The sequence below is a fragment of the Peromyscus maniculatus genome, chromosome 7 (assembly GCF_049852395.1).
Source record: "Peromyscus maniculatus bairdii isolate BWxNUB_F1_BW_parent chromosome 7, HU_Pman_BW_mat_3.1, whole genome shotgun sequence".
NCBI lineage: Eukaryota > Metazoa > Chordata > Mammalia > Rodentia > Cricetidae > Peromyscus > Peromyscus maniculatus.
The window spans coordinates 14,769,839-14,791,509 of NC_134858.1; the positions used below are offsets into that span (position 1 = coordinate 14,769,839).

General features: G+C 40.8%; 1 protein-coding gene across 3 annotated transcripts; it reads left to right on the forward strand.

Moving 5' to 3' along the window:
* Window positions 1–4,716: 4,716 nt before the first annotated feature.
* On the forward strand, window positions 4,717–10,654 carry Mbd3l1 (methyl-CpG binding domain protein 3 like 1). 3 transcript variants are annotated; one of them, XM_006992690.4, is made up of 3 exons: window positions 4,717–4,788; window positions 5,490–5,532; window positions 9,908–10,654. In XM_006992690.4, the coding sequence occupies exon 3, from the start codon at window positions 9,926–9,928 to the stop codon at window positions 10,493–10,495; it is 570 nt and encodes a 189-aa protein (XP_006992752.1). In that variant the 5' UTR covers window positions 4,717–4,788; window positions 5,490–5,532; window positions 9,908–9,925; the 3' UTR covers window positions 10,496–10,654. The 3 variants fall into 3 exon arrangements, with proteins under 3 accessions (XP_006992752.1, XP_042136405.1, XP_042136404.1); XM_042280471.2 differs by having other exon boundaries at window positions 4,786–5,069; XM_042280470.2 differs by having other exon boundaries at window positions 4,786–4,863.
* Window positions 10,655–21,671: the final 11,017 nt, after the last annotated feature.

Here is a 21,671-nt window from a genome sequence, read left to right on the forward strand (position 1 = left end):
GATGAAAGACATACTAACTGATCAAGATAAAAACTCCTGCTATACTATTGGGTATTTACTATAAACAATCAGTCAAGGTTCTAGTTTGCTTTCAACTGCTGTGATAGAACATTCTGACAAGAAGCCACTCAAGGAAGAAAGGATTTATTTAGCTTACACATCCTGATCTCAGTCAATCATTGAGAGAAGTCTGGGCAGGAATAAAACAGGAAATATGGAGGAATACTGTCTTTGTCCCTTAGGTAGCTCACACTTTCACACAACCTAAGAGTTCCTGTCCAGGGTTGTAGCTAGAATTTTCCTGCCTTGCCCACAGTCAGGACAAATCTTTGTCACCCGCCAGTCCCACAGCTGCTCAGACCCAACCAAGTAAACACAGAGACTTATATTGCTTAAAAACTGTATGGCCGTGGCAGGCTTCTTGCTAACTGTTCTTTTTTTTTTTTTTTTTTTAAATTTTATTTATTTTGTTTTACAATACCATTCAGTTCTACATATCAGCCACGGGTTCCCCTATTCTCCCCCCACCCACCTCCTCCCCTTACCCCCAGCCCACCCCCCATTCCCACCTCCTCCAGGGCAAATCCTACCTAGAGGACTGCGATCAACCTGGTAGACTCAGTCCAGGCAGGGCCAGTCCCTTCCTCCCAGCTTGAGCCAAGTGTCCCTGCATAAGCTCCAGGTTTCAAACAGCCAACTCATGCAATGAGCACAGGACTTGGTCACACTGTCTAGTTGCCTCCCAAACTGATCAAGCCAATCAACTGTCACACCTATTCAGAGGACCTGATCCAGCTGGGGGCCGCTCAGCCTTTGGTTCATAGTTCATGTGTTTCCATTCATTTGGCTATTTTTTTTCAATAATTGAGTAAAACTGAAATTTATTATAAGCCACAGTTGTCCTAGGGACCTCCATGCTATATATATATCCTTCATGGTTCTATGGATTGTGGTCTGATTGTTCTTTATTTTATATCTAGAATCCACTTATGAGTGAGTACATACCATGACTGTCTTTCTGGGTTTGGGTTACCTCACTCAGGATGATTTTTTTCTAGTTCCATCCATTTGCCTGCAAATTTCATTGTTTTTCTCTGCTGAGTAGTACTCCATTGTGTATATGTACCACATTTTTTTTTTCATCCATTCTTTCGTTGATGGGCATCTAGGTTGTTTCCAGGTTCTGGCTATTACAAATACTGCTGCTATGAACATAGCTGAGCATGTATCTTTATGGTATGAATCAGCATTCCTTGGGTATATGCCCAAGAGTGGGATGGCTGGGTCTTGAGGTAGTTCGATTCCTAATTTTCTGAGAAACCACAATACTGATTTCCACAGTGGTTGTACAAGTTTACATTCCCACCTACAGTGTAGGAGTGTTCCCTTTGCTCCACATCCTCTTCAACATAGACTGTCATTGGTGTTTTTGATCGTAGCCATTCTGACAGGTGTAAGGTGGTATCTCAGAGTCGTTTTGATTTGCATTTCTCTGATGATTAAGGATGTTGAGCATTTCTTTAAATGTCTTTCAGCCATTTGTATTTCTTGTTTTGTGAATTCTCTAGTCCAGTTAAAAAAAGCTAACTGTTCTTATAGCTTAAATTAATCCATTTCCACAAATCTATACCCTGCCATGTGGCTCGTGGCTTACCAGTGTCTTTACATGCTGCTTGTCCTGGCGGTGGCTGGCAGTGACTCCCCTCCTTCTTCCTGTTTCCCCAATTCTCCTCGCCTGCCTATACTTCCTGCCTGGTCACTGGCCATCAGTGTTTTATTTATATAGAGCGATATCCACAGCACAGGGTGGCACTGCCCACAGTGGTATGGGTTCTCCCACGTCAATCATAATTATTAAAGTGCCCCACAGGCTTGTCTCCAGGCCAAGTTATGGAGACATTGTCTCAGTTGAGGTTTTATCTTCACAGATGGCTCTAGCTTGTGCCAATTTGACAAAAACTATACAAGCTTGCTACATATTACATACCTACATACTCATGTTTGTTACCTCATTCTTCACAGTAGCTATGGTACAACCAGCCTGTGTACCCATTAGCAGAGGATGTGGTAAATAGATACAGTGGGACTCTATCCAGCCATAAAGAATATGTCATTTGCAGAAAAGAATGGACAAGGGTCACTATACTAAATAATCATAGTAATGAAATGAAATAAACTAGTCTCCAAAGAAAAAAATTCATGTTTTCTGTCACACATGGAAGCTAGGGGAAAATATAGTAGGGAATATCATAAACCCATTCCTTTGTGCAATTAACATATTAATTTAAAAGAACATTTTATTTATTGTATGTATCTGCATGCAAACATCAGAGGACATTCTCTCCTTCTACCATATGGGTCCTAGGCATAGAATTTATGTTGTCAGGCTTGGAATCAAGCACCCTGACCCACTGAGCTATCTTTCAGGCCCAATATATGCTAATTTGATAATACAGTCTTTTTATGCAAGACATTGCCTCAACCTTGTTATATACAGATGTTTGACATTCTGTGTTCCCTTGGCTGAAGTGGATTTATCTTGAATTTAATCTATTCTCAGGAATGAAAACAAGGACCATAATGCTGAGTGTGAGCAGCAGGGCTGACTGGAGCCAGGATGTCAACTTTAGTTCCCAGGCACAGATGGAGTTCTGTTCCTGGTTCCATGTCTACTGCGATTATCTGTGTGCTGTGGGATGTTCTGCAAGTGATCAGCAGCTTTCAGTGGACACTATGCAGGGACCAGAGTGGGCTATGAGTTACCAGCATTCTCACCCTTTACAGTGTAAGATTATGTGTGGCTGCAATAGGAACCAGCCTTAAAAAGCAAAGAAAAGGGGTTGGGGATTTATCTCAGTGTTAGAGTGCTTGCCTAGCAAGCACAAGGCCCCAGGTTCAGTCCTCAGCTCTGAAAAAAAAATTAAAAAAAAAAGAAATTCTGACATATAGTACAACATGATTGAAATATTTTGTTGAGCAAGGTATGCCAATCATAACAGATAAATGCTATCTGTTTCTACATACAGCTATCCCTAGTGTAGTCACATTTATAGAAGTAGAAAATAGAACAGTGGGTGTCCTGGCCTGGGAAGAGGGATAAAGAGTTAGTGTGTAATAGGAAAAGAGTCTCTGTTTCCGAAGGGACAGTTCTTGAGATGAATGGTGGTGATGGTTGCACAACAATATGAAGATAATTAATACCACTGGGCCAGGCACTGAGGAATGGGTCAGAAGGTCTATTTTATGTTGTGTATATGATACTTTTTGAAGCAAAAGATTATGATCTGTGGGAACCCTGAGATCGTTTTCTTTCTCTGTTCATCTGAATGTCCTTCCTCTTCCTCTACCTCCTTCTTCTCTACCTGCTCCTCTTCCTCCTCAGTCTGAATCTTCTTTCCTCCCTTTCCGTTTACATTTCAGTTTTCATTTCTTCCTCTGTTATTTATGTCTCAGACTGTCTATTCTCTCTTTCTTCCCTTGGCATTTGTTTCTCTCATCTGTTTTCTTTCTCACACCTCCCCCCAATTATACTGCCAAATTATTTCCTTTTTGTTAGAAAATCCCAGTTTCTGTCCTTGTTTCTGTACCCTGTATCCTTTGTGTCACTAGAGGGAGAATTATCTTCAAAGCTGGTGGACCATATAAGCGATAGGAATTAAGGCAAGGACTAGGATTTCATGACAGAGAATACATCAAGACATCACATTCCACTTCACAAATATATTTAATTCTCAAAAATTTAAAAAGATATAAAAAGGATAAAATTTATCAACAACCTGAAGCATTATATAGACACAAAAGTTATTATATACTATGCCCCCAAATTAATATTTTTATGTAAGTTAAATTTGTTTTTAGCTAATATAACAACAAGTTTTATATTATTTATAGAATAATGTATTAGTTATGTTTGCATAACTAGGATTAAAATATCATAGAAATGATTTAAGGCAGGGAAAGTTTACTTAGCTACAGTTTCACAATGTTACCTTCTATCCTGGTAGGATTCTTGGCTTTGGGATTGGGAGACAGCAGTTGTATGCATGTGGGCAGACTAGGAAGCAGAGACAGGTGATCTGGAACCAGAGGTGGTGACAATGTTCTCATTGCCTATTCCTAGTGATTTCCTTCTGCTAGTAAGGACCCTCTTGCTAAAGGCTCTATGCCTTCAAAATACTGCCATAAGTTGGGGACTGAGAATTCAAAACATAAGCCTGTGGGGGACAGTTCAGATTCAAGCCATAGCAGGAACCATGTGACCCTTGATGTTTTGATATGTGTGTGCATTGTAAAATGTTGAAATGTGGTTAAATATACTAATCTTAAAGACATTATTTGTTTATCCTGAAAATATAAAAACCTATCAAATTTTTTATTCATAGCCATTATTGTTTCTATAGTTATTTACATTTAAAAAATACATTCTAGAAATTGTTTGTTAGTAGCACATATCAATGTATGGGTTGAATTGTATCAGATGTACATGCTGTGTATTCATGATATTTATAATTATGCTACATGTGATAATTCATTTGAGAGGCTGAGGCTGAGACAGGAGGATTGTGAGTTTGAGGCCAGTCTGGGCTATACAGCAAGTTGAAGGCTAACAAGGATTATGTGGAGCCAGAACCTGCCTCCAAAAAAAAAAAAAGCTTCCCACTTAGAGATTGTGTGAAAAGTTCCTTTTGGATCTAATAACAAAGGGTCATTGTGACTTTTTCAAGGGAAGGAGCCACAGAATGATGACAACATACAAAGGTTCCAAATAGTCCGAGGAGCTGCTTGGAGGTAAGATGCTCCAGAAAAACATCATGTAGATGTCCCTTTTTGAGCAGTTTGTACTAAGAGGAAGGGGCAGAAAAGGTTAGGCAAGGAGTTTCTATGTAGTTCAGAGAAACGTAAACATGGCTTTATGCCGAAGGAAAGATTCCCTAGAAAAAGTTGTTGAAGATTGAGGGACTTCTTGGCATGAGGTTACAAAATAGGAAGATGGGGAAGATCTCAGATTGGGAGATAAAGGAAATATCAACATAATTGGAAGAAATTTACAGAGTCTAAGATATGTCTAAGTATGTCAACTAGACCCCTAAAACTTCAGGCTAGTTTACAGTTTCCCCATGAAGTACTGGGAAAGTTTTAAGGGAACATGAGTGTGTCAGAGTATGAGCTTTTATTCCTCTGCTTTTGGCTGTGCATGTAAATATCTGCTTTGACTTCCTTGCAGTCATGGACTATAATATAATGGAATTGTAAGATATCCATTGCTTTTGCCAGAGTATTTTATCACAGCAACAAAAAGTGGAACTAAAAGTGGAAATGACAAAAAATAAAAATAAAGTATCAGGTTTAAGGGAAATTCAGTGACTGATAGACTAACACATAAAAGGAAAGATCAATGCCCAGGCTTTAGGACTTTCTCCATATTAATGTTAAATATTTTGTATTTATAGTTGCACCAAAATAGTATGTCGTGTTTTTTCTTCCCACAGGTATCATAAGGCTGGCAGTCTTCCAAACTTGAAGTTTTACAAGGTGGGTAAGATAAATGGAAAAGAATTTTTCAGTAATACCAATGGAATTATTGAGCTCATAGACTGTGGAATTGAGTATTAATGTGGGATCAGGAGGAAGGAGCTTGGATAATGGGTACCAAAGTTACACTGGAAGAATCAGTTCTTATATTCTATAATAGCATGTGACTGTAGTTCACAATATTCCATACATATTATAAAGAACTGGGAAAGATAAATTGGAAGCTTCCCAACACAAGGAAATGGTAAATGCTAAGATGGTTAAAATGCTAATTTTCTTGATTTAATCATAATACAGTGTGTATATATATGTATCACATGATCATACTCTTTTGTAAATGCTTGTACTTGTATGTTAACCTAAAAGAAGAACAATTTCCACAGAAGTCAAATTGTAGAATTTGCCCAGATGCCCATCATCTTATGAATGGATGAAGAAAATGTAGCATATATAGACAAAAGAAATTTCTATTTTTTATTTTTATTTTTTATTTTATTTTACAATATAATTTAATTCTACATATCAGCCATGGATTCCCTTGTTCTCCCCCATCCTGCCCCCTCCTCTTCCCCCCAGACCACCCCCCATTCCCATCTCCTCCAGGGCAAAGCCTCCCCTGAGGACTGAGATTGACCTGGTAGACTCAGTCCAGGCAGGTCCAGTCCCCTCCTCCCAGGCTGAGCCAGGCATCCCTGCATAAGCCCCAGGTTTCAAACAGCCAACTCATGCACTGAGCACAGGACCGGGTTCCACTACCTGGATGCCTCCCAAACAGATCAAGCCAATCAACTGTCTCACCTATTCAGAGGGCCTGATCTAGTTAGGGGCCCCTCAGCCTTTGGTTCATAGTTCATGTGTTTCTATTTGTTTGGCTATTTGTCCCTGTGCTTTATCCAACCTTGGTTTCAACAATTCTCGCTCATATAAACCCTCCTCTTTCTCGCCTATTGGACTCCCAGAGCTCCACCCGATGCAGAGATCCACGGCCAGAAATTTTTATTTTGGAGACAGGGTTTTATGTAGCCCAGGCTGGTCTCAAACTCATTTTGTAGCTGAGGATGCCTTTAATTTTTTTATCTTCCTTCCTCCATATCCCACGTGCTATCATTACCAACCTGCATCACCACACTCGGTTTTAAGGAGATCAAACCATAGGGTCTTGTGCATGCTAGGCAAGCATTCTATCAACTGAGCTCTAGAGTCAGTCAATGAACTGTTACTGAGCCATAAAGTAGAATGAAATTCTGCCATTTTCAGGATAGTGGATAGAACTAGAGACCATCATATTGAGTGAGAGAAGTCAGACTTGGAAAGATAAATACCAGACTGGGGAGATGGCTTAGTGGATCAAACACTTCTATGCAATAATGAAGATTGGAGTTTGAACCCCAAGAACCCACATTAAAGCCAGCCAATATTTAGGAATATATGTATATATGGGTAGCACGTAACAACAATTAATGAAAAAAAAGGGGTCATGTCTGATAATATTTTGTTTGTATTCATTAATAATAAACAATAAAAAATAAAATTTGCCTGAAGGTCAGAAGACAAAGCCAGCCACTAGATTAAACATAGAGTCCAGGCAGTAGTGGCGCACACCTTTAATCCCAGTACTTGGGAGTCACATGCCTTTAATCCCAGTATTAGGAAGGTTGAGACAGGAAGTGATATGGCTGGGCAGAGAAAGGAATATAAGGCAAGAGGAGACAGGAGCTTGGCATTCAGTCTGAGGATTTGTGGAGATAGGCTCTCACCTCCCTTTCGGTCCCAGGATTTGGTGGTGATGAGAAGTTTCTCTAGTGGCTTGTTCCTTTATTTCAGCATTTACCCCAGTATCTGGCTCTGGGTTTTTATTATAAGACCAATTAGGATTTGTGCAACAGTCATGAATTTAAAAGAGAGAAAAGAGGGGCAAAAGCAGGCTTGGTGGGTGGAAAGGGAAGAGAGAAATAGTGTAATATAATCTCAAAAATAAAATACGTTGAAAAAACAAACAAACAAACAAGCAAGTGTGGTGGCCACATGTAATCCCAGTACTGAGGAGGCGGAAATAATGGATTTCAGGGGCAAGCTGGCTATCTAGCCTACCCAGGATTGGTGAGCTCTAGGTTCAATGAGAGACCCTGCCTCTATGAATAAAGTAGAAGTCTATTGAAGATGTTATCTGGCATCAACTTCAGGCCTCCACAGGCACACATGCATATGTGCACACACATGCAAAGACATAAGCACATGCACATTCTACACATACACACCCCAAAGAAAAGACAAATGCCGTATTTCCTCTCGTGTGGAAACTCGATATTTAAAGCAGTTTTAACATTTTTTTTTTTTGAGTGTAAGGGGTGTATAGATATGTTTGCCATGACAAGCATGTGGAGGTCATAAGACAGCTTGTGTGAGGCGATGCTCAGATTATCAGGCTCAGCAGCAAGGGCCCTTACCTTCAGAGCCACCTCAACACGGGAAGTGTGTTTTAAATAAAAAAAAAATATAACATGAAAAAGGGAAACATGAGAGATGTAGAAGGGAAATGGGGAAAGGAGGAGGGAGAGGAGGCATAATAAAGAACAATATGCCGGGTGGTGGTGGTGCACGCCTTTAATCCCAGCACTAGGGAGGCAGAGGTAGGCAGATCTTTGTGAGTTCGAGGCCAGCCTGGGCTACCAAGTGAGTTCCAGGAAAGGCGCAAAGCTACACAGAGAAACCCTGTCTCGAAAAACAAAACAAAACAAAAACAACAACAACAACAAAAAAAAAAACAACAACAACAACAAAAAAAAGAACAATAGCAGTGGTGACTGTGATCAAAGTACGTTATTTGTGAATATGGAAATGCCACAGTGAAGCCCCTTTGTGTAATACATATTAATAAACATTAGTAAGTGAAAAAGGGAGGCAAGTATTCTGGAGTAAACTTTTGTTCTTGAGAAATATTTATGTGCCATGTACTGTTACATAAAATCTAGCAAAAAAACACTAGAAATCAAAATCTGGTGGTAAGTGAATACATTTCCTTCCTTCCTTCCTTCCTTCCTTCCTTCCTTCCTTCCTTCCTTCCTTCCTTCCTTCCTTCCTTCCTTCCTTCCTTCCCTCCCTCCTTCCTTCCCTCCCTTGTTTCCTTCCTTCTTCCTTCCCTCCCTCCTTCCTTCCCTCCCTTGTTTCCTTCCTTCCTCCTTCCCTCCCTCCTTCTTTCCCTCCCTTATTTCCTTCCTTTCTTTCTTCCTCCTTCCCTCTCTCCCTCCCTCCCTTCCTTCCTTCTTTCCTTTCTTTCTCCTTCCCTCCCTCCGTACCTCCCTTTTTTCATTTCTCATTCCCTCCCTCCCTCTCCTTCTCTTCCTTCTTTCCTCTTTTCCTTCTTTCCTGTCTTCCTTCTTGCCTTCCATTCTTCTTTATTTTCTTTCTGCTCTGCTGTGAATAGGTTTTCTAAACTATTTTGAGCATGACCTTTTGGGTTGAATAATGTGTCTCAGGTCTTGTGGTGATTTTTCAAGAATGATATTGTTGGTAGTTTTGCTATTAATTTTTTAAAATACATATTTATTATTTGAAAGTTTCATACATGTATGAAATGTATTGATCATATCATCTTTCATTTCACCCCCCCAGCTTCACCCAAATACCCTCACCACTTCTCCCTTCCAACTCCATGCCCTTCTTTTTAAATCTACTGAAAGTTATTAGTGCTTCCAGTATGTGCATGGATGTAGGGCCATCCAATGAAGCAACCCATCAGAGGCCACATCCCTGAAGAAAACTTACTGTTCCTCCCTCAGCAGCCATCAACTGCCATGAGCTTCCCCACGTCTGTGCTGGAATGTTTGCTGAACTGATCTTGTACAGGTTTTGTGCGAGTAATTAGAGTTATTGTGAGTTCCTGATTGCAATGGCCCTGTTGTGTTCAGAAAATGCTGTTTCTGTAACACTCTTTCCCAACCTCTGGCTCTTACAATCTAATCTCACTGTTGATTTAAATGTTAAAGGAGCTATGAAAATCAAGTGGTTCATAACATATTCATTATCAAATAACATAGAAGAATGGCAAAATTAGAGACTTGGAGGAAGACAGGACTGTGTATCATGACAGGGGATCTGAGGTCTCAAGCTCTTGGCAGTGGATCCAGAGAGAATAAAAATACACTCAAGCAGGGACAGAGTTTTGCCAAATGGTTGGAGAATTTTGACTTGGAGCTTTCTGCGCTCAGCTTAGATCTGCTTAATGATGTCCCTGAATACAGGTCAGATCTATCACCAGAGAGATAGAGGGAAGGTGGAAGGTAAAAGCAGCATTGCTAGTTGGTAAGTATCACATGGATAATACAAGAAGGCAGCTTTTATCACATTATTCCAATTTTATCATTTATGCTAATAGGATTAAGAAAGGAGTCAGATGGGCAAGACTTCACAGAGGAAGCAATTCGACTATGAGAACCTATCAAAGCCAAAGCCTTGTTTAAACACCTCAATCCCCTTGAGAATGTCTAGTTATACATTCAAGAGGCCAGTCACTAGGATCACATCCCATCCTGGCAATGAGGTAAGATATCATCATTGGGAGGAGAGCCTGGACAAGCCCCAACAAGCCTGCTGGCAGAAGAGACTGCAAGGACTCCAGGCCTACAGCAGTGCAGGAGAACTTTTGACCACTTCAGATCTAGCCAAAGCTTTGCAAGACCTTACACCTAGAGGCACAGATGCATCTGTTTCAGAGACTCAAGCCAACAGCATCGGTTCTAGGCCCATGACCACCCATGAGTCATCTTCACATTTGTCAGAGATGATTCCAGAAGCAAGTATCCCACAGATCCTTTGCAATCAAATCCTCGTCACCGAAGAAGATATTAGCAAGCAGGAAAAGAAAGTGAAAATAGCAAGAGAAAGACTGGCAGTTGCACTGATTGAACACAGGCTAGCAAATGAGGCAGAGAAAGCGAGGGGGTCAAGGAGGGCAAACTTATAAACAGGGAGGGGAAGCTGGGGAGAAGATACTGCCGATGAAATGCAGAATTGTTTTGACACTTCTTTTCGGTGTCTTTGGTTGCTTTTTTTGAGACCTTGAAACTTTAAACTTGACAATCTTTATTAAAATTCTCCATGCAATGGAAAAAATTAATACAAATGATAATTTCTTTCTTTCTCTTACTCTACCCACCTCTTCCTCTATGTTGAAGATCAAACTGAACTTCCCACTCATACCAGGCAAATGCCCTACCATAGAACCATATCATCCAGCCAGTAATTTTTATTTTTTAAAATTATTTTAGGGCTTGGAGAGATGACTCTGTGACTAGGAGCACTTGCTGCTTTCCAGAGGACCTAGGTTTAATTCCCAGTATCTACATAGCAGTTTACAACAAGGGGATTGAATGCCGTCTTCTAGTCTCCAAAGACACTAGGTACATAGACGTACATGGAAGCATAAACATAACAAATTACTTTTAATTATGTGTGTCTGTGTGTTGCTATGTGCATATGAGAACAGGTGCATGAAGAGGCTATAAAAGGGTATTGTATTCCCTGGAGCTCTAGTTATAGGCAGTTGTGAGCCATCATACACTGGTATTGGGAACCAATCTTGGACCCTCTGGGAGAGTGCTCTCAAGTATTGAACCATTTTTTAGCCCCAGTAAATTATTTTAGAGATGAGAAATTGAGTTTGAGATGAGAAAAGATTTTTTTCTGTTGCTCTTTATAGTCCTATATTCATTCACTATTTTATTTTGTTTATGTATATGAGTGTTTTACCTGCATGTATGTCTATGAACAGTGTGTGGGATTGGTGGCCATGGAAGTCAAAGAGGGTATTAGATCTCCTGGAACTAGAGTTATAGACAGTTGGGAGTTGTCATTCAGGTTTTGGGAACCAAACCCAGGTCCTCTGGAAGAGCACCAAGTAATTCGTAACTTCCAACCCATCATTTTCTAGTTACCTCACATTCTTTTTTTTTTTTTGTTTTTGGTTTTTCAAGATAGGGTTTCTCTGTGTCATTTTGGTGCTTGTCCTGAATTTACCTCACATTCTTGTATTTTATCTACAATGTTTTAAAAACTATTGTGGCTTCTGATAGTCTTAGAAGGCACAATCTCACAGCAAACTCCCCATTTTCCATTTTGTTTTGTTTTGTTTGTTTGTTTGTTTGTTTGTTTGTTTTGGCTTTATAATCTTTCTGCCCCTTCTTAGCAATGATCCCTAAACCTTAATTTCAGGAGTTGTGTTATATGTGTATCCCTTGGGACTGGACTCCACAACTCTGTGTCTTGATTGGTTGTGGTTTTCTGTGATGGTGTCTGTTGTAAAAACAAGTTTCCTTGATGCAGGTGAGGACTATACTTACCTGTGTAAAGATATATAATACAGTGTTTTGATATGCATATATAATAAAATGATTTTTACAGATTAACAGCTATCATGTGTAACTTTTCTAATCACTAGTAAAATACTTGTCAAAAGCAACTTAGGGAAAGAGTTTCTTTTGTTCACAGTTTGAGGGGGCATTCAGAAGACTTGGCAGCAGGAATGTGAGGCAAATGCTCACACTGTATCTGCAGTCAGAAAACAGCAAGATGGTGTTGAAGTTCTACTCACCCCCCACCCCTTCGTTTCTTCTTATTCAGTCTGAGACCTCAGGCCATTGGATGGCACCACTTATGTTTTTTTAATTTTATTTAAAAAACTTTTTTATTCATTTTATGTAGATGTAATTCTAAACGGTCTTATTAAATAAGAAACACAGAGCCAAATAAAGAGTTAAAAGCCCAAGAGGTCAGAGCACTAGCCAAGCCTTTAGCTTACCAGTCGCTGCTGTCCTTCACCTCGGAGAGACCTTCTCCTGTGTGACCTGTCTTTTTATTGCCTTTCTGTTCTGCCTTCTCATTGGTTCTAAACCCAACCACATGACTTCCTTGTCACTGCCAGCCTATACAGACCTCTAGGTCTTTGTGGTTGGTATGGGATTAAAGGCATGTGTCTCCATGCTGGCTCTGTCCTTGAACACTCAGAGACTTTGCCTGCCATGTGATCGGATTAAGGGAGTGTGTTACCACTGCCAGACTTCTGCTAAATGGCTTGCTATTAGCTCTGACCCCCAGGCAACTTTATTTATTAACATACAAATAAAGTCACATTTCGGCACAAATAAAATATCACCATACTTTTACATACCAACCACAGATCCCTGTGGTGGTATTGTGTTCCTCAAAATATTGTGTACCCTAATAAACTTATCTGGGGTCAGAGAACAGAAAAGCCACTAGATACTTAGGATAGGCAGTGGTAGCATACGCCTTTAATCCTAGCATTCCAGAGGCAGAAATCCATATGTTCAAGGATATAGACAGGCATGGTGACTCATGTCTTTAATCCCAGAAAGCGAGCCTTTAATCCCAGGGAGTGATGGCAGAAAGCAGAAAGGTATATAAGGCGTGAGGACCAGAAACTAGAAGCATTTGGCTGGTTAAGCTTTTAGGTTTTGAGCAGCAGTTCAGCTGAGAGCCATTCGGATATGAGGACACAGAGGCTTCCATTCTGAGGAAACAAGATCAGCTTGAGAAGTTGGCCAGGTGAGGTTAGCTGTGGCTTGTTCTGTCTTTCTGATCTTCCAGTGTTCACCCCAATACTTGGCTCCGGGTTTGATTTTATTAATAAGAACTTTTAAGATTCCTGCTACAGATCCCCCTCTCATCTTTCTTCCCACTCCTACCACTGCCACTGAACCCCCATCCCATACCCCTCCTCCCCTCCTCCAAAAGGATAAGTTCTCCCATGGGGGTACAGCAAAGAATGGTACATTCAGTTGAGGCAGCACCAAGCCTCTTCCCCCTGCATCAAGGGTGAGCAAGGTGTCTGACCATAGGTAATGGGATCTAGAAAACCAGTTCATGCACCAGGGATAGATCCTGATCCCACTGCCAGGGCCCATCAAACAGACCCAGCTACACAACTGTCTCCTGTATGCAAGGGTCTAGTCTGGTCCCATGCAGGCTCCACAGTTGTCGGTCTAAAGTTCATGAGTTCCTATGAGTTTGGTTCCACTCATGTTTAGGGTGGATCTTCTTTCCTGAATTAAAGTCTGAAAATACCCTCACAGACATACCCAGAACTGTGTCTTCTAGGTTACTCTAGAACCAGTCCAGTTGACAATGCTGATGAATACCTCACGCTATTTCACATAGTTACAATTTTATGGGTATTACAAAACCTGAAATCTGGCTTACTCAGTTTCCATTATATAGCATGGTATTACTGACGGGAGTTCTACGTTGCACATTAAAGCTCTGGACACGGTTTTTCTATATAACTTCAGTTTTGTGCTCTCTAATCTCCATCTGTCCATGCTCAGTCTTGCCCAAAGTCACAATCATTCTCTTACCTATTTTCATATATCTGTCTTTCTAAAGACTCTGTATAGCTGTATCATGAAGTCAACCATCCCACTGTGTGTGTGTGTGTGTGTGTGTGTGTGTGTGTGTGTGTGTGTGTGTGTGTGTGTGTGTTTTAAATGTGTGCCATGGAACATGTTAGAGGACAAACTCTGGTGTTGATCCTCACCTCTCACCTTATCTGAGATAGTATCTCAAGCCCATGAACTTCCATGGATTCCTTTGTCCCTGTCCTATTGCCTCACAGGAGTGCTGGGATTTCATATACATGCTACTGTGTCCAGATTATGGAATTCAAACTCTGTGTCTGTCCAGCAGACACCAGCAAGCATTTACCCACTAGGCTGTGCCCCACCTTGCATATTTCATTTTATGTCAAACTTATTTTGCTTAAAGTCAACAGGAGTTGCCTATGTTGTGCAATTAGCCAGACCTGCTGACATAGGCTTTTGTGGTTGATATATTGTACACCCTAATAAACTTATCTGGGGGTCAGAGAACAGAACAGCCACTATATTAAACATAGAGGTCAGGCAGTGGTAGCACACGCCTTTAATCCTAGCATTCTGGAGGCAGAGATCCATCCTGATATCTGAGTTCAAAGCCACACTGGAAACAGAGCCAGGCATGGTGGCACACACCTTTAATCTCAGCACTTGAGATCTCATGTCTTGCTTGGGAAAGACACATGCCTTTAATCCCATGAAGTGATGGCAGGAAGCAAAAAAGTACATAAGGCATGAGGACCAGGAACTAGAGGCCTTTAAGCTTTTAGGATTTTAGCAGCAGTTCAGCTGAGATCCATTCAGGTGAGGACTCAGAAGCTTTCAGTCTGAGGATTTGTGGAAACAGGATCGGATAAAGAGTTGTTAAGGTAAGGTTGAGTATGGCTTGTTCTGCTTCTCTGATCTTTCAGATTACACCCCAGTATCTGCCTCCATGTTTTTTTACTAAGACCTGCTAATGATTCATGCTACAGGGGTGGGCATGCTGGGTCAGCAGGCAAAAGCTCTTGCTGCCAAGCTTGAAATCGTGAGTTGATTCCTGGATGCACATGGCTGAAAGAGTTAACCAATTCCCCCAAGCAATTCTCTGACCACCACATGGGTGCCTGGCACCACATGCAAATAAATGTAATGAAAATTAACTAGAAAACAGACATAAAACTTAAGATGTTACTTAGATATATACTGAAACATTGCATAAATCCAATACTTTCTGACTACGCAACCTTAGCCTGTTATCTCTTTATTATATCTATATATAGTCCATATCTATATCTATATGCATACATACATACATACATACATATGGAAGGTAGAGAAAGGGGATTCCTTAGGATGGATTACAGGCTGTGGTCCAGTTAGCACAACAATGGCTGTCTACCAATGGAAAGTCCGAATCCAGTACTTGTTTAGTCTACAAGGTTGGATGTCTCAGCTGGTCTTTAGTATATGCCAGAATCCTGAAGAAATAAACCCTAATGCCAGTAAAGGAATGGACTGATAGTGAAAGCGAGATCAAGCAAAGAGAGAGCAAGCTTCCTTCTACCAAATCCTTTCCATAGGCTACCAGAAGAAGGTGTGGCACACATTAAAGGTTGATTTTACCAGTTCAAAAGATCTGGATTAAAGGTTTATCTTCCCACCTCAAAGATATAGTATAGAAGTGGGTTTTCCCACTGCAAATGACTTCCCTCACAAATGTGCCCCACCATTTGGGTTTTAGTTAATTCCATATGTAATCAAGTTGATAACCAAGAATAACCTTCACAAACTGTAAGGACAAGGCACTACATAATTCTGTGGCACTCCCTGCAGTCTGTGCTTGCAACTCTGGACCCCACATACACACCTACCCCACAAAGATGCTGTTGAGTTCATTTTCTGTTGGCTATCTACTGCTGGGCATACAACCTACCCTTAAAAGTAGTTTGTTTTCCCAGTGAGACTCCCATGGAGAAAACTAAATTTTCATTTGCAAGAGGTTATCACCTAGAGATTGCTTTTGAGATGAGGATGGGGATATGTATCCATTTCTCCTTTCAGCTCTAGGACCTCATCTGGTACAGACCTGTTCAGACCCTGTGCATGCTGCTTCAGTCTTTGTGAGTTTGCACGTATGTTGTCTATGTTGATTGGAAGGGCCTTCTTTTCTTGGTGTCCTCCATTTTCCCAGGCTCTTACAATCTTTCCACATCTTCTTCTGCAGAGCTCCCTGAGCCCTGAGGGGAGGGATTTGATGGAGATATCTTTTTTAGGTTTGAGTGTTGGGAGGTATCCTTGCTCTCTGCATAATGTCTGGCTATGGGTCACTGTATTTGTTCCCAGCTGCTGTGGGAGGATGTTTCTCTGATGAAAGCTGAGCAAGGCACTAGCCTATGAGTATAGCTGAATTTAATGCTATTTTTTATACAGAACAATAGTGTCCTAGTCAGTGTCCTATTGCTGTGAAGAGACCCTATGACTGTGGCAACTCTTATAGAAGAAAGCCTTTAACTGGGACTTGCTTACAGTTTCAGATTTAGTCCATTATCTTTATGGCAGGGAGCATGGTGGTATGCAAGTAGACATTGTAGTTGAGAATTCAACATTTGTAATTTGTAGGCAGCAGGAAGAGAGAGAACCACACCTACTCCCAAAAGGCCACACCCCCTAATCCGTCTCAAAGAACACCACTCCCAAATGACCAAACATTCAAATACATGAGCCTATGGGGCCATTCCTATTCAAACCACCATAAACAGTATTTGGTTTAACCCTAAGTCCCTGAACTATCTGGTCTCAGGTTCTTGGTCACCCAAGCAGTGTCAGGCACAGGTTCTATCCTGTGGAATGGACCTTTAGTCAACTCAGACATTGGTTGGTAACTTCCATAAGCTTTGTGCCAACATTGCAGTAGTTATCTTGCAGGCAGGACACCACTGTGCCCTTGCCATCAGTTTGTGGAGGGCAACCTGCAGTCTTGGCAACAGCCTGGCTTGTTGATGCCTTTAAAAAAGTAACAGAACATACTGTTTATATCTGTCCTAGAAATGAAGCATTTTAAAACTTCCTCTTCTGTGTATTGTATTTACAATTTGGTATTCATATGGAATTGTAGTCAGCATGTATTTGAATGTTAATTTAGATTAATATTAATTAATTAATATTAATTTAGATTAATACATTTCTCAGTACTGATTTTTTTCATTCCAGTGGTTTTCTGTTTTTTCATCACTTTTTCTTTTTGGTGTATATTCTCTCAGTTAAGACTTACGGAAGATTAGCTTAGAATTGGTCTGTGTACCAAGATTCATTTCTCTTTCCTTTTTCTTTCCCTCTCCTTTCCTCTTTCCTTCTCTGGAGGGTCTTACTGTGTAGCCCAGGCTGCCCTAGAGCACATATGCTTCCTGCCTCAGTGTCCTGCATGGTGGGATTATAGGTGTGTGCTGCTATTCTAGGCTGCCTCTATTTCTCTCTATATAGTTTGTCTAGATCAATAACTTGAGTTTAAGTTACTGTGGGATGTTCTGTATAGCAAATTTGTAGCTCTGATTGGTTAATAAATAAAACACTGATTGGCCAGTAGCCAGACAGGAAGTATAGGCAGAGCTAACAGAGAGGAGAATTGAGGAAAGAAGAAGGCAGGGAGAGAGACTGCAGCCACCGCCAGGACAAGGAAGATGTAAGGTACCAGTAAGCCATGAGCCACATGGCAAAGTATAGATTAATAGTAATGGGCTGAATATAAAAGTAAGAGCTAGATAATGACAGGCCTGAGCTAATGGCCAAGCAGTTTAAATAATATAAGTGCCTGTGTGTTTATTTTATAAGTGGGCTGTCGGACTGGCAGGGATTGGTGGGAGCTGGAGAGAAACTCTCCAGCTACATTAAGCAATTCTTTTCCTTCCTGCTCTAGATAGCTTATGTCTTTGAGTCTCTATCCCTTCAGCTATAACATATAAATAAACCCCTCAAGGATGGTGTCTTTGTCCATGTCCATGGGATGTTGCTATAACACAAAGCCACAGACCACTCAGTTGATAATTTATTCTCTCATGATTTTGAAGGTTGGGAATTCTAAGATCCAAGTGGTGATATCTGAAGTGTAGCTTCTTGCTTCATCCTTCTCTGGCAGAAGGTGCAGGAACAAAAGAGGAAAAATACTAAGCCCCTTTTTGGAATCAAAGGAGGCAGAAGAACCCATGCCCACAAGACCTATGGCAATATCAGCTTGATTCCATTCGTGAGACAGGGAGAGCCCACATGACCAGAACACTTACTATCCTCAACTTTTAAAATTGTTGCCTTGGTGCTCTGTGAGTTTTTCTGGCAAAACCTGAACAAACACTCATCCCTGAGAGACCAAAGAAACAAAACCATCTAAGTCTATTTGGTGAACCATGGGAGTTGCTTACAGGTAAAGGCAGCTGCATCACAGAAATGCCTACTCTAGGATGGGCGATTATTTAAGACAGCTGTAGCCTTGAAGCTCCTTTCAGAATCTGAAGGCAGCTACACTGCGTATTCTCCTGTGGCCAACAATTGTTTACTGTGTTTTATCCTTGGAGATAGGCCCCATGAATCTTGTAAATTTCTATCTCAGTCATGTGTGTGTGTGTGTGTGTGTGTGTGTGTGTGTGTGTATGTGTTTGTATGTGTGCATATGTATGTGCAAGCAGGTGTTTTTAAAGGTCAGAAGAGAGTGACTGGAATTACAGGTGGTTGTGAGCTGCCTTATATGGACTAGAAAGAGAACAAAAGAGCAGTATTTTGATCTTAACTGCTGAGCCATCTTTCCAGTACTTCACGGATTAGGAAGCTCCCTCAACCTAAAGGTAATGTTTAAGTTAGAGAAACTAACTACAAAACACTTGAGGATTGCATTTCTAACATATAGATTTTGGAGGGTACACTTAGACCACAGCAGTTATATAATAAAGATAACATACTGAGTTTGTCATCTGTTGTACTTAACATTGTTAAATAAAAAATTACATCTATAACCATGCTCCAATAAGATTAAATTATGCTTGTTTGGGAAGTTGTTAATCCATAACTGTAATAAGTATATTATAGCATTTATCAATAAGAATTTTAACTATCATATTCTTGAGTGTATTCTCAAAGAAAGACTGTTTAAGTAGACTGAGGGTACAAGACTCACATCAAAGGAAGTTTACAATGCCATCATTTTGATTTGTAGCCATTGGTTATCATTGCTTATGATTTTCAAAATGTGTGGAGGTCAGGTTAAGAGTGCATACTACTCTTTCTAATGACCCAAACTCAATCTCTAGCATCCATATCTGGTGGAACACAACGCATTGTAACTCACTTCTGGGGAATCCAACACACTTTTCTGGCCTCAGTAGGCACCTGCATATAAGTGGCATAACATACACAGATAAACAGATATATGTAGGCAGTGGTGGCGCATGCCTTTAATCCCAGCACTAGGGAGGCAGAGGCAGCTGGATCTCTGTGAGTTCGAGGCCAGCCTGGTCTACAAAGTGAGTTCCAGGAAAGGCGCAAAGCTACACAGAGAAACCCTGTCTTGAAAAACAAAAAAAACAACAAAAAAACCAAAACAAAAAAAAAAAACCCAGATATATGCACAAATTACACACACACACACACACACACACACACACACACACACACACACACAATGTAGTTTTTAAAAAGTATGTAGAGATCATGCAATGTATTCCAGGAAATTAGAAGCAAGACAGCTGTAAGGCTAGTCTACGCTGTTTACTTGTGTTCAGACCACAAGAAGATGGAAGAAAATGTAAATGGCTTGACTTTTCCTATTGTCTTCCTCCATATTTTATTGATTTTTACATTTAAAACATTACTTTCAGAAAAATCATTACATTATTCATGGAATCAGACTTCCATATGCCTTAGGCCCCAAGTTCTGAGTCTAAATTCTAGAGTCATTTCTGACCTGCTCACTCATTCCTTCACCTACTTTGTTATCTTGGATGATCCATAAGGGGAGAGGGTAATGACCCAAGAGAATTTGGGTGGAAGTTCTGCAGAAGATGAGCACAGAGAATCCAAGTTGAAGAGAACCTTGAGATGGCTAGGACTTCATGGGGTAGAGAAATTGGAGAAACACATATTAGTGCAATGGCTGACATGCAGTGAATGACAAGGAGAGCACACACCACACTGAAGGGGTGTATTCATTCTACACCATGACAATTTCTATACCGATGTGGTTTGAATGTAGATTGTTCCTTATAGTCTCACATGTTTAATCACTCGGTCTCTCTAGCTGTTGACACTTGGGTGGTTGTGGGAAAGCTATGAAATGGAGCCTTGCTTGAAGAAGAGGTCCATAGGGTGCTGGACTTTGAGATGTGATAGCCTGGCCCCACTTCCTGTTTTCTCTTTCTTAACTGTTTGTGTAATATGACCAGTTGGTGCCTGCACCGGCTACCATGTTTTCCCCACTATAATGGACTGTGTCCCCCTGGAACTGTAAGCTAAACTAAACCCTTCATTACATTGCTCTTGTCAGATATTTTGTTTTAGCAGGAAGAAAAGTAATTAATACAAGTAGTTTCACAAATTCTGCTGTGCCTGAAGAAAGACATACTATGAGGCCACAGACCAAAACTAACAATTTTCATGAAGTCTTAACAAAAGAGGAATATTTCTCACTTAGTTCCCAAGGACCTCCTCAGTGACAAAGTCAAGAAAGTCTCCCTCTCTGTTCTTGATCCAGCTGGGATCTCCTGCTCCCCTAAGCTCTCTTTCCCTTGACCCTTGCCCTTCATTACCCCCACCCACGTCCATGTTGTTCATGTAGATCTCATCAATTTCTCTGTCATTGGGCAATCCCTGTGTCTTTCTTAGGGTCCTGTTTTCTAGGTAGCCTCCCTGGAGTTGTGAGTAGCAGTCTAGTCATATTTGTTTTACATCTAGTATCCTCCTATGAGTGAGTACATACCATGTTTGTCTTTCTGAGTCTGGGTTACCTCACTCAGGATGATTTTTTTCTAGATCCATCCATTTGCCTGCAAGCCTCATGATGTCATTGTTTTTCTCTGCTGAGTAGTATTCTATTGTGTATATGTACCACATTTTCTTTATCCATTTTTCAGTTGAAGGGCATCTAGGTTGTTTCCAGGTTCTGGCTATTACAAAAAATGCTGATATGAACATAGCTGAGCAAGTGCCCTTGTGGTATGATTGAACAGAGAGGAAGAACAAGAAATAAGAGACCATGATAAATGAAGATCACATGAGAATAGGAAGAAGCAAAGTGCTAGAGAGGTCCACAGAAATCTACAAAGGTACCTCCACAATAGACTACTGGAATATGGGTGAGAGAAAGCCCGAACTGACCTACTGTGGTGATAGGATGACCAAACACCCTAATTGTCATGCTAGAAATATCATCCAATGACTGAGGGAACCTGATGCAGAGATCCATGGCCATGCCCTAGGTGGAGCTCCAGGAGTCCAATTGGCAAGAAAGAGGAGGGTTTGTATGAGCAAGAATTGTTGAGACCAAGGTTAGATAAAGCACAGGAAAAAATAGTCAAATGAATGGAAACACATGAACTATGAACCAATAGCTGAGGAGCCCCCAACTGGATCAGGCCCTCTGAATAGGTGAGACAGTTGATTAGCTTGATCTGTTTGGGAGGCATCTAGGCACTGGGACCAGGACCTGTTCTCAGTGCATGAGCTGGCTGTTTGGAACCTGGGGCTTATGCAGGGACACTTTGCTCAGCCTGGGAGGAGGGGACTGGACCT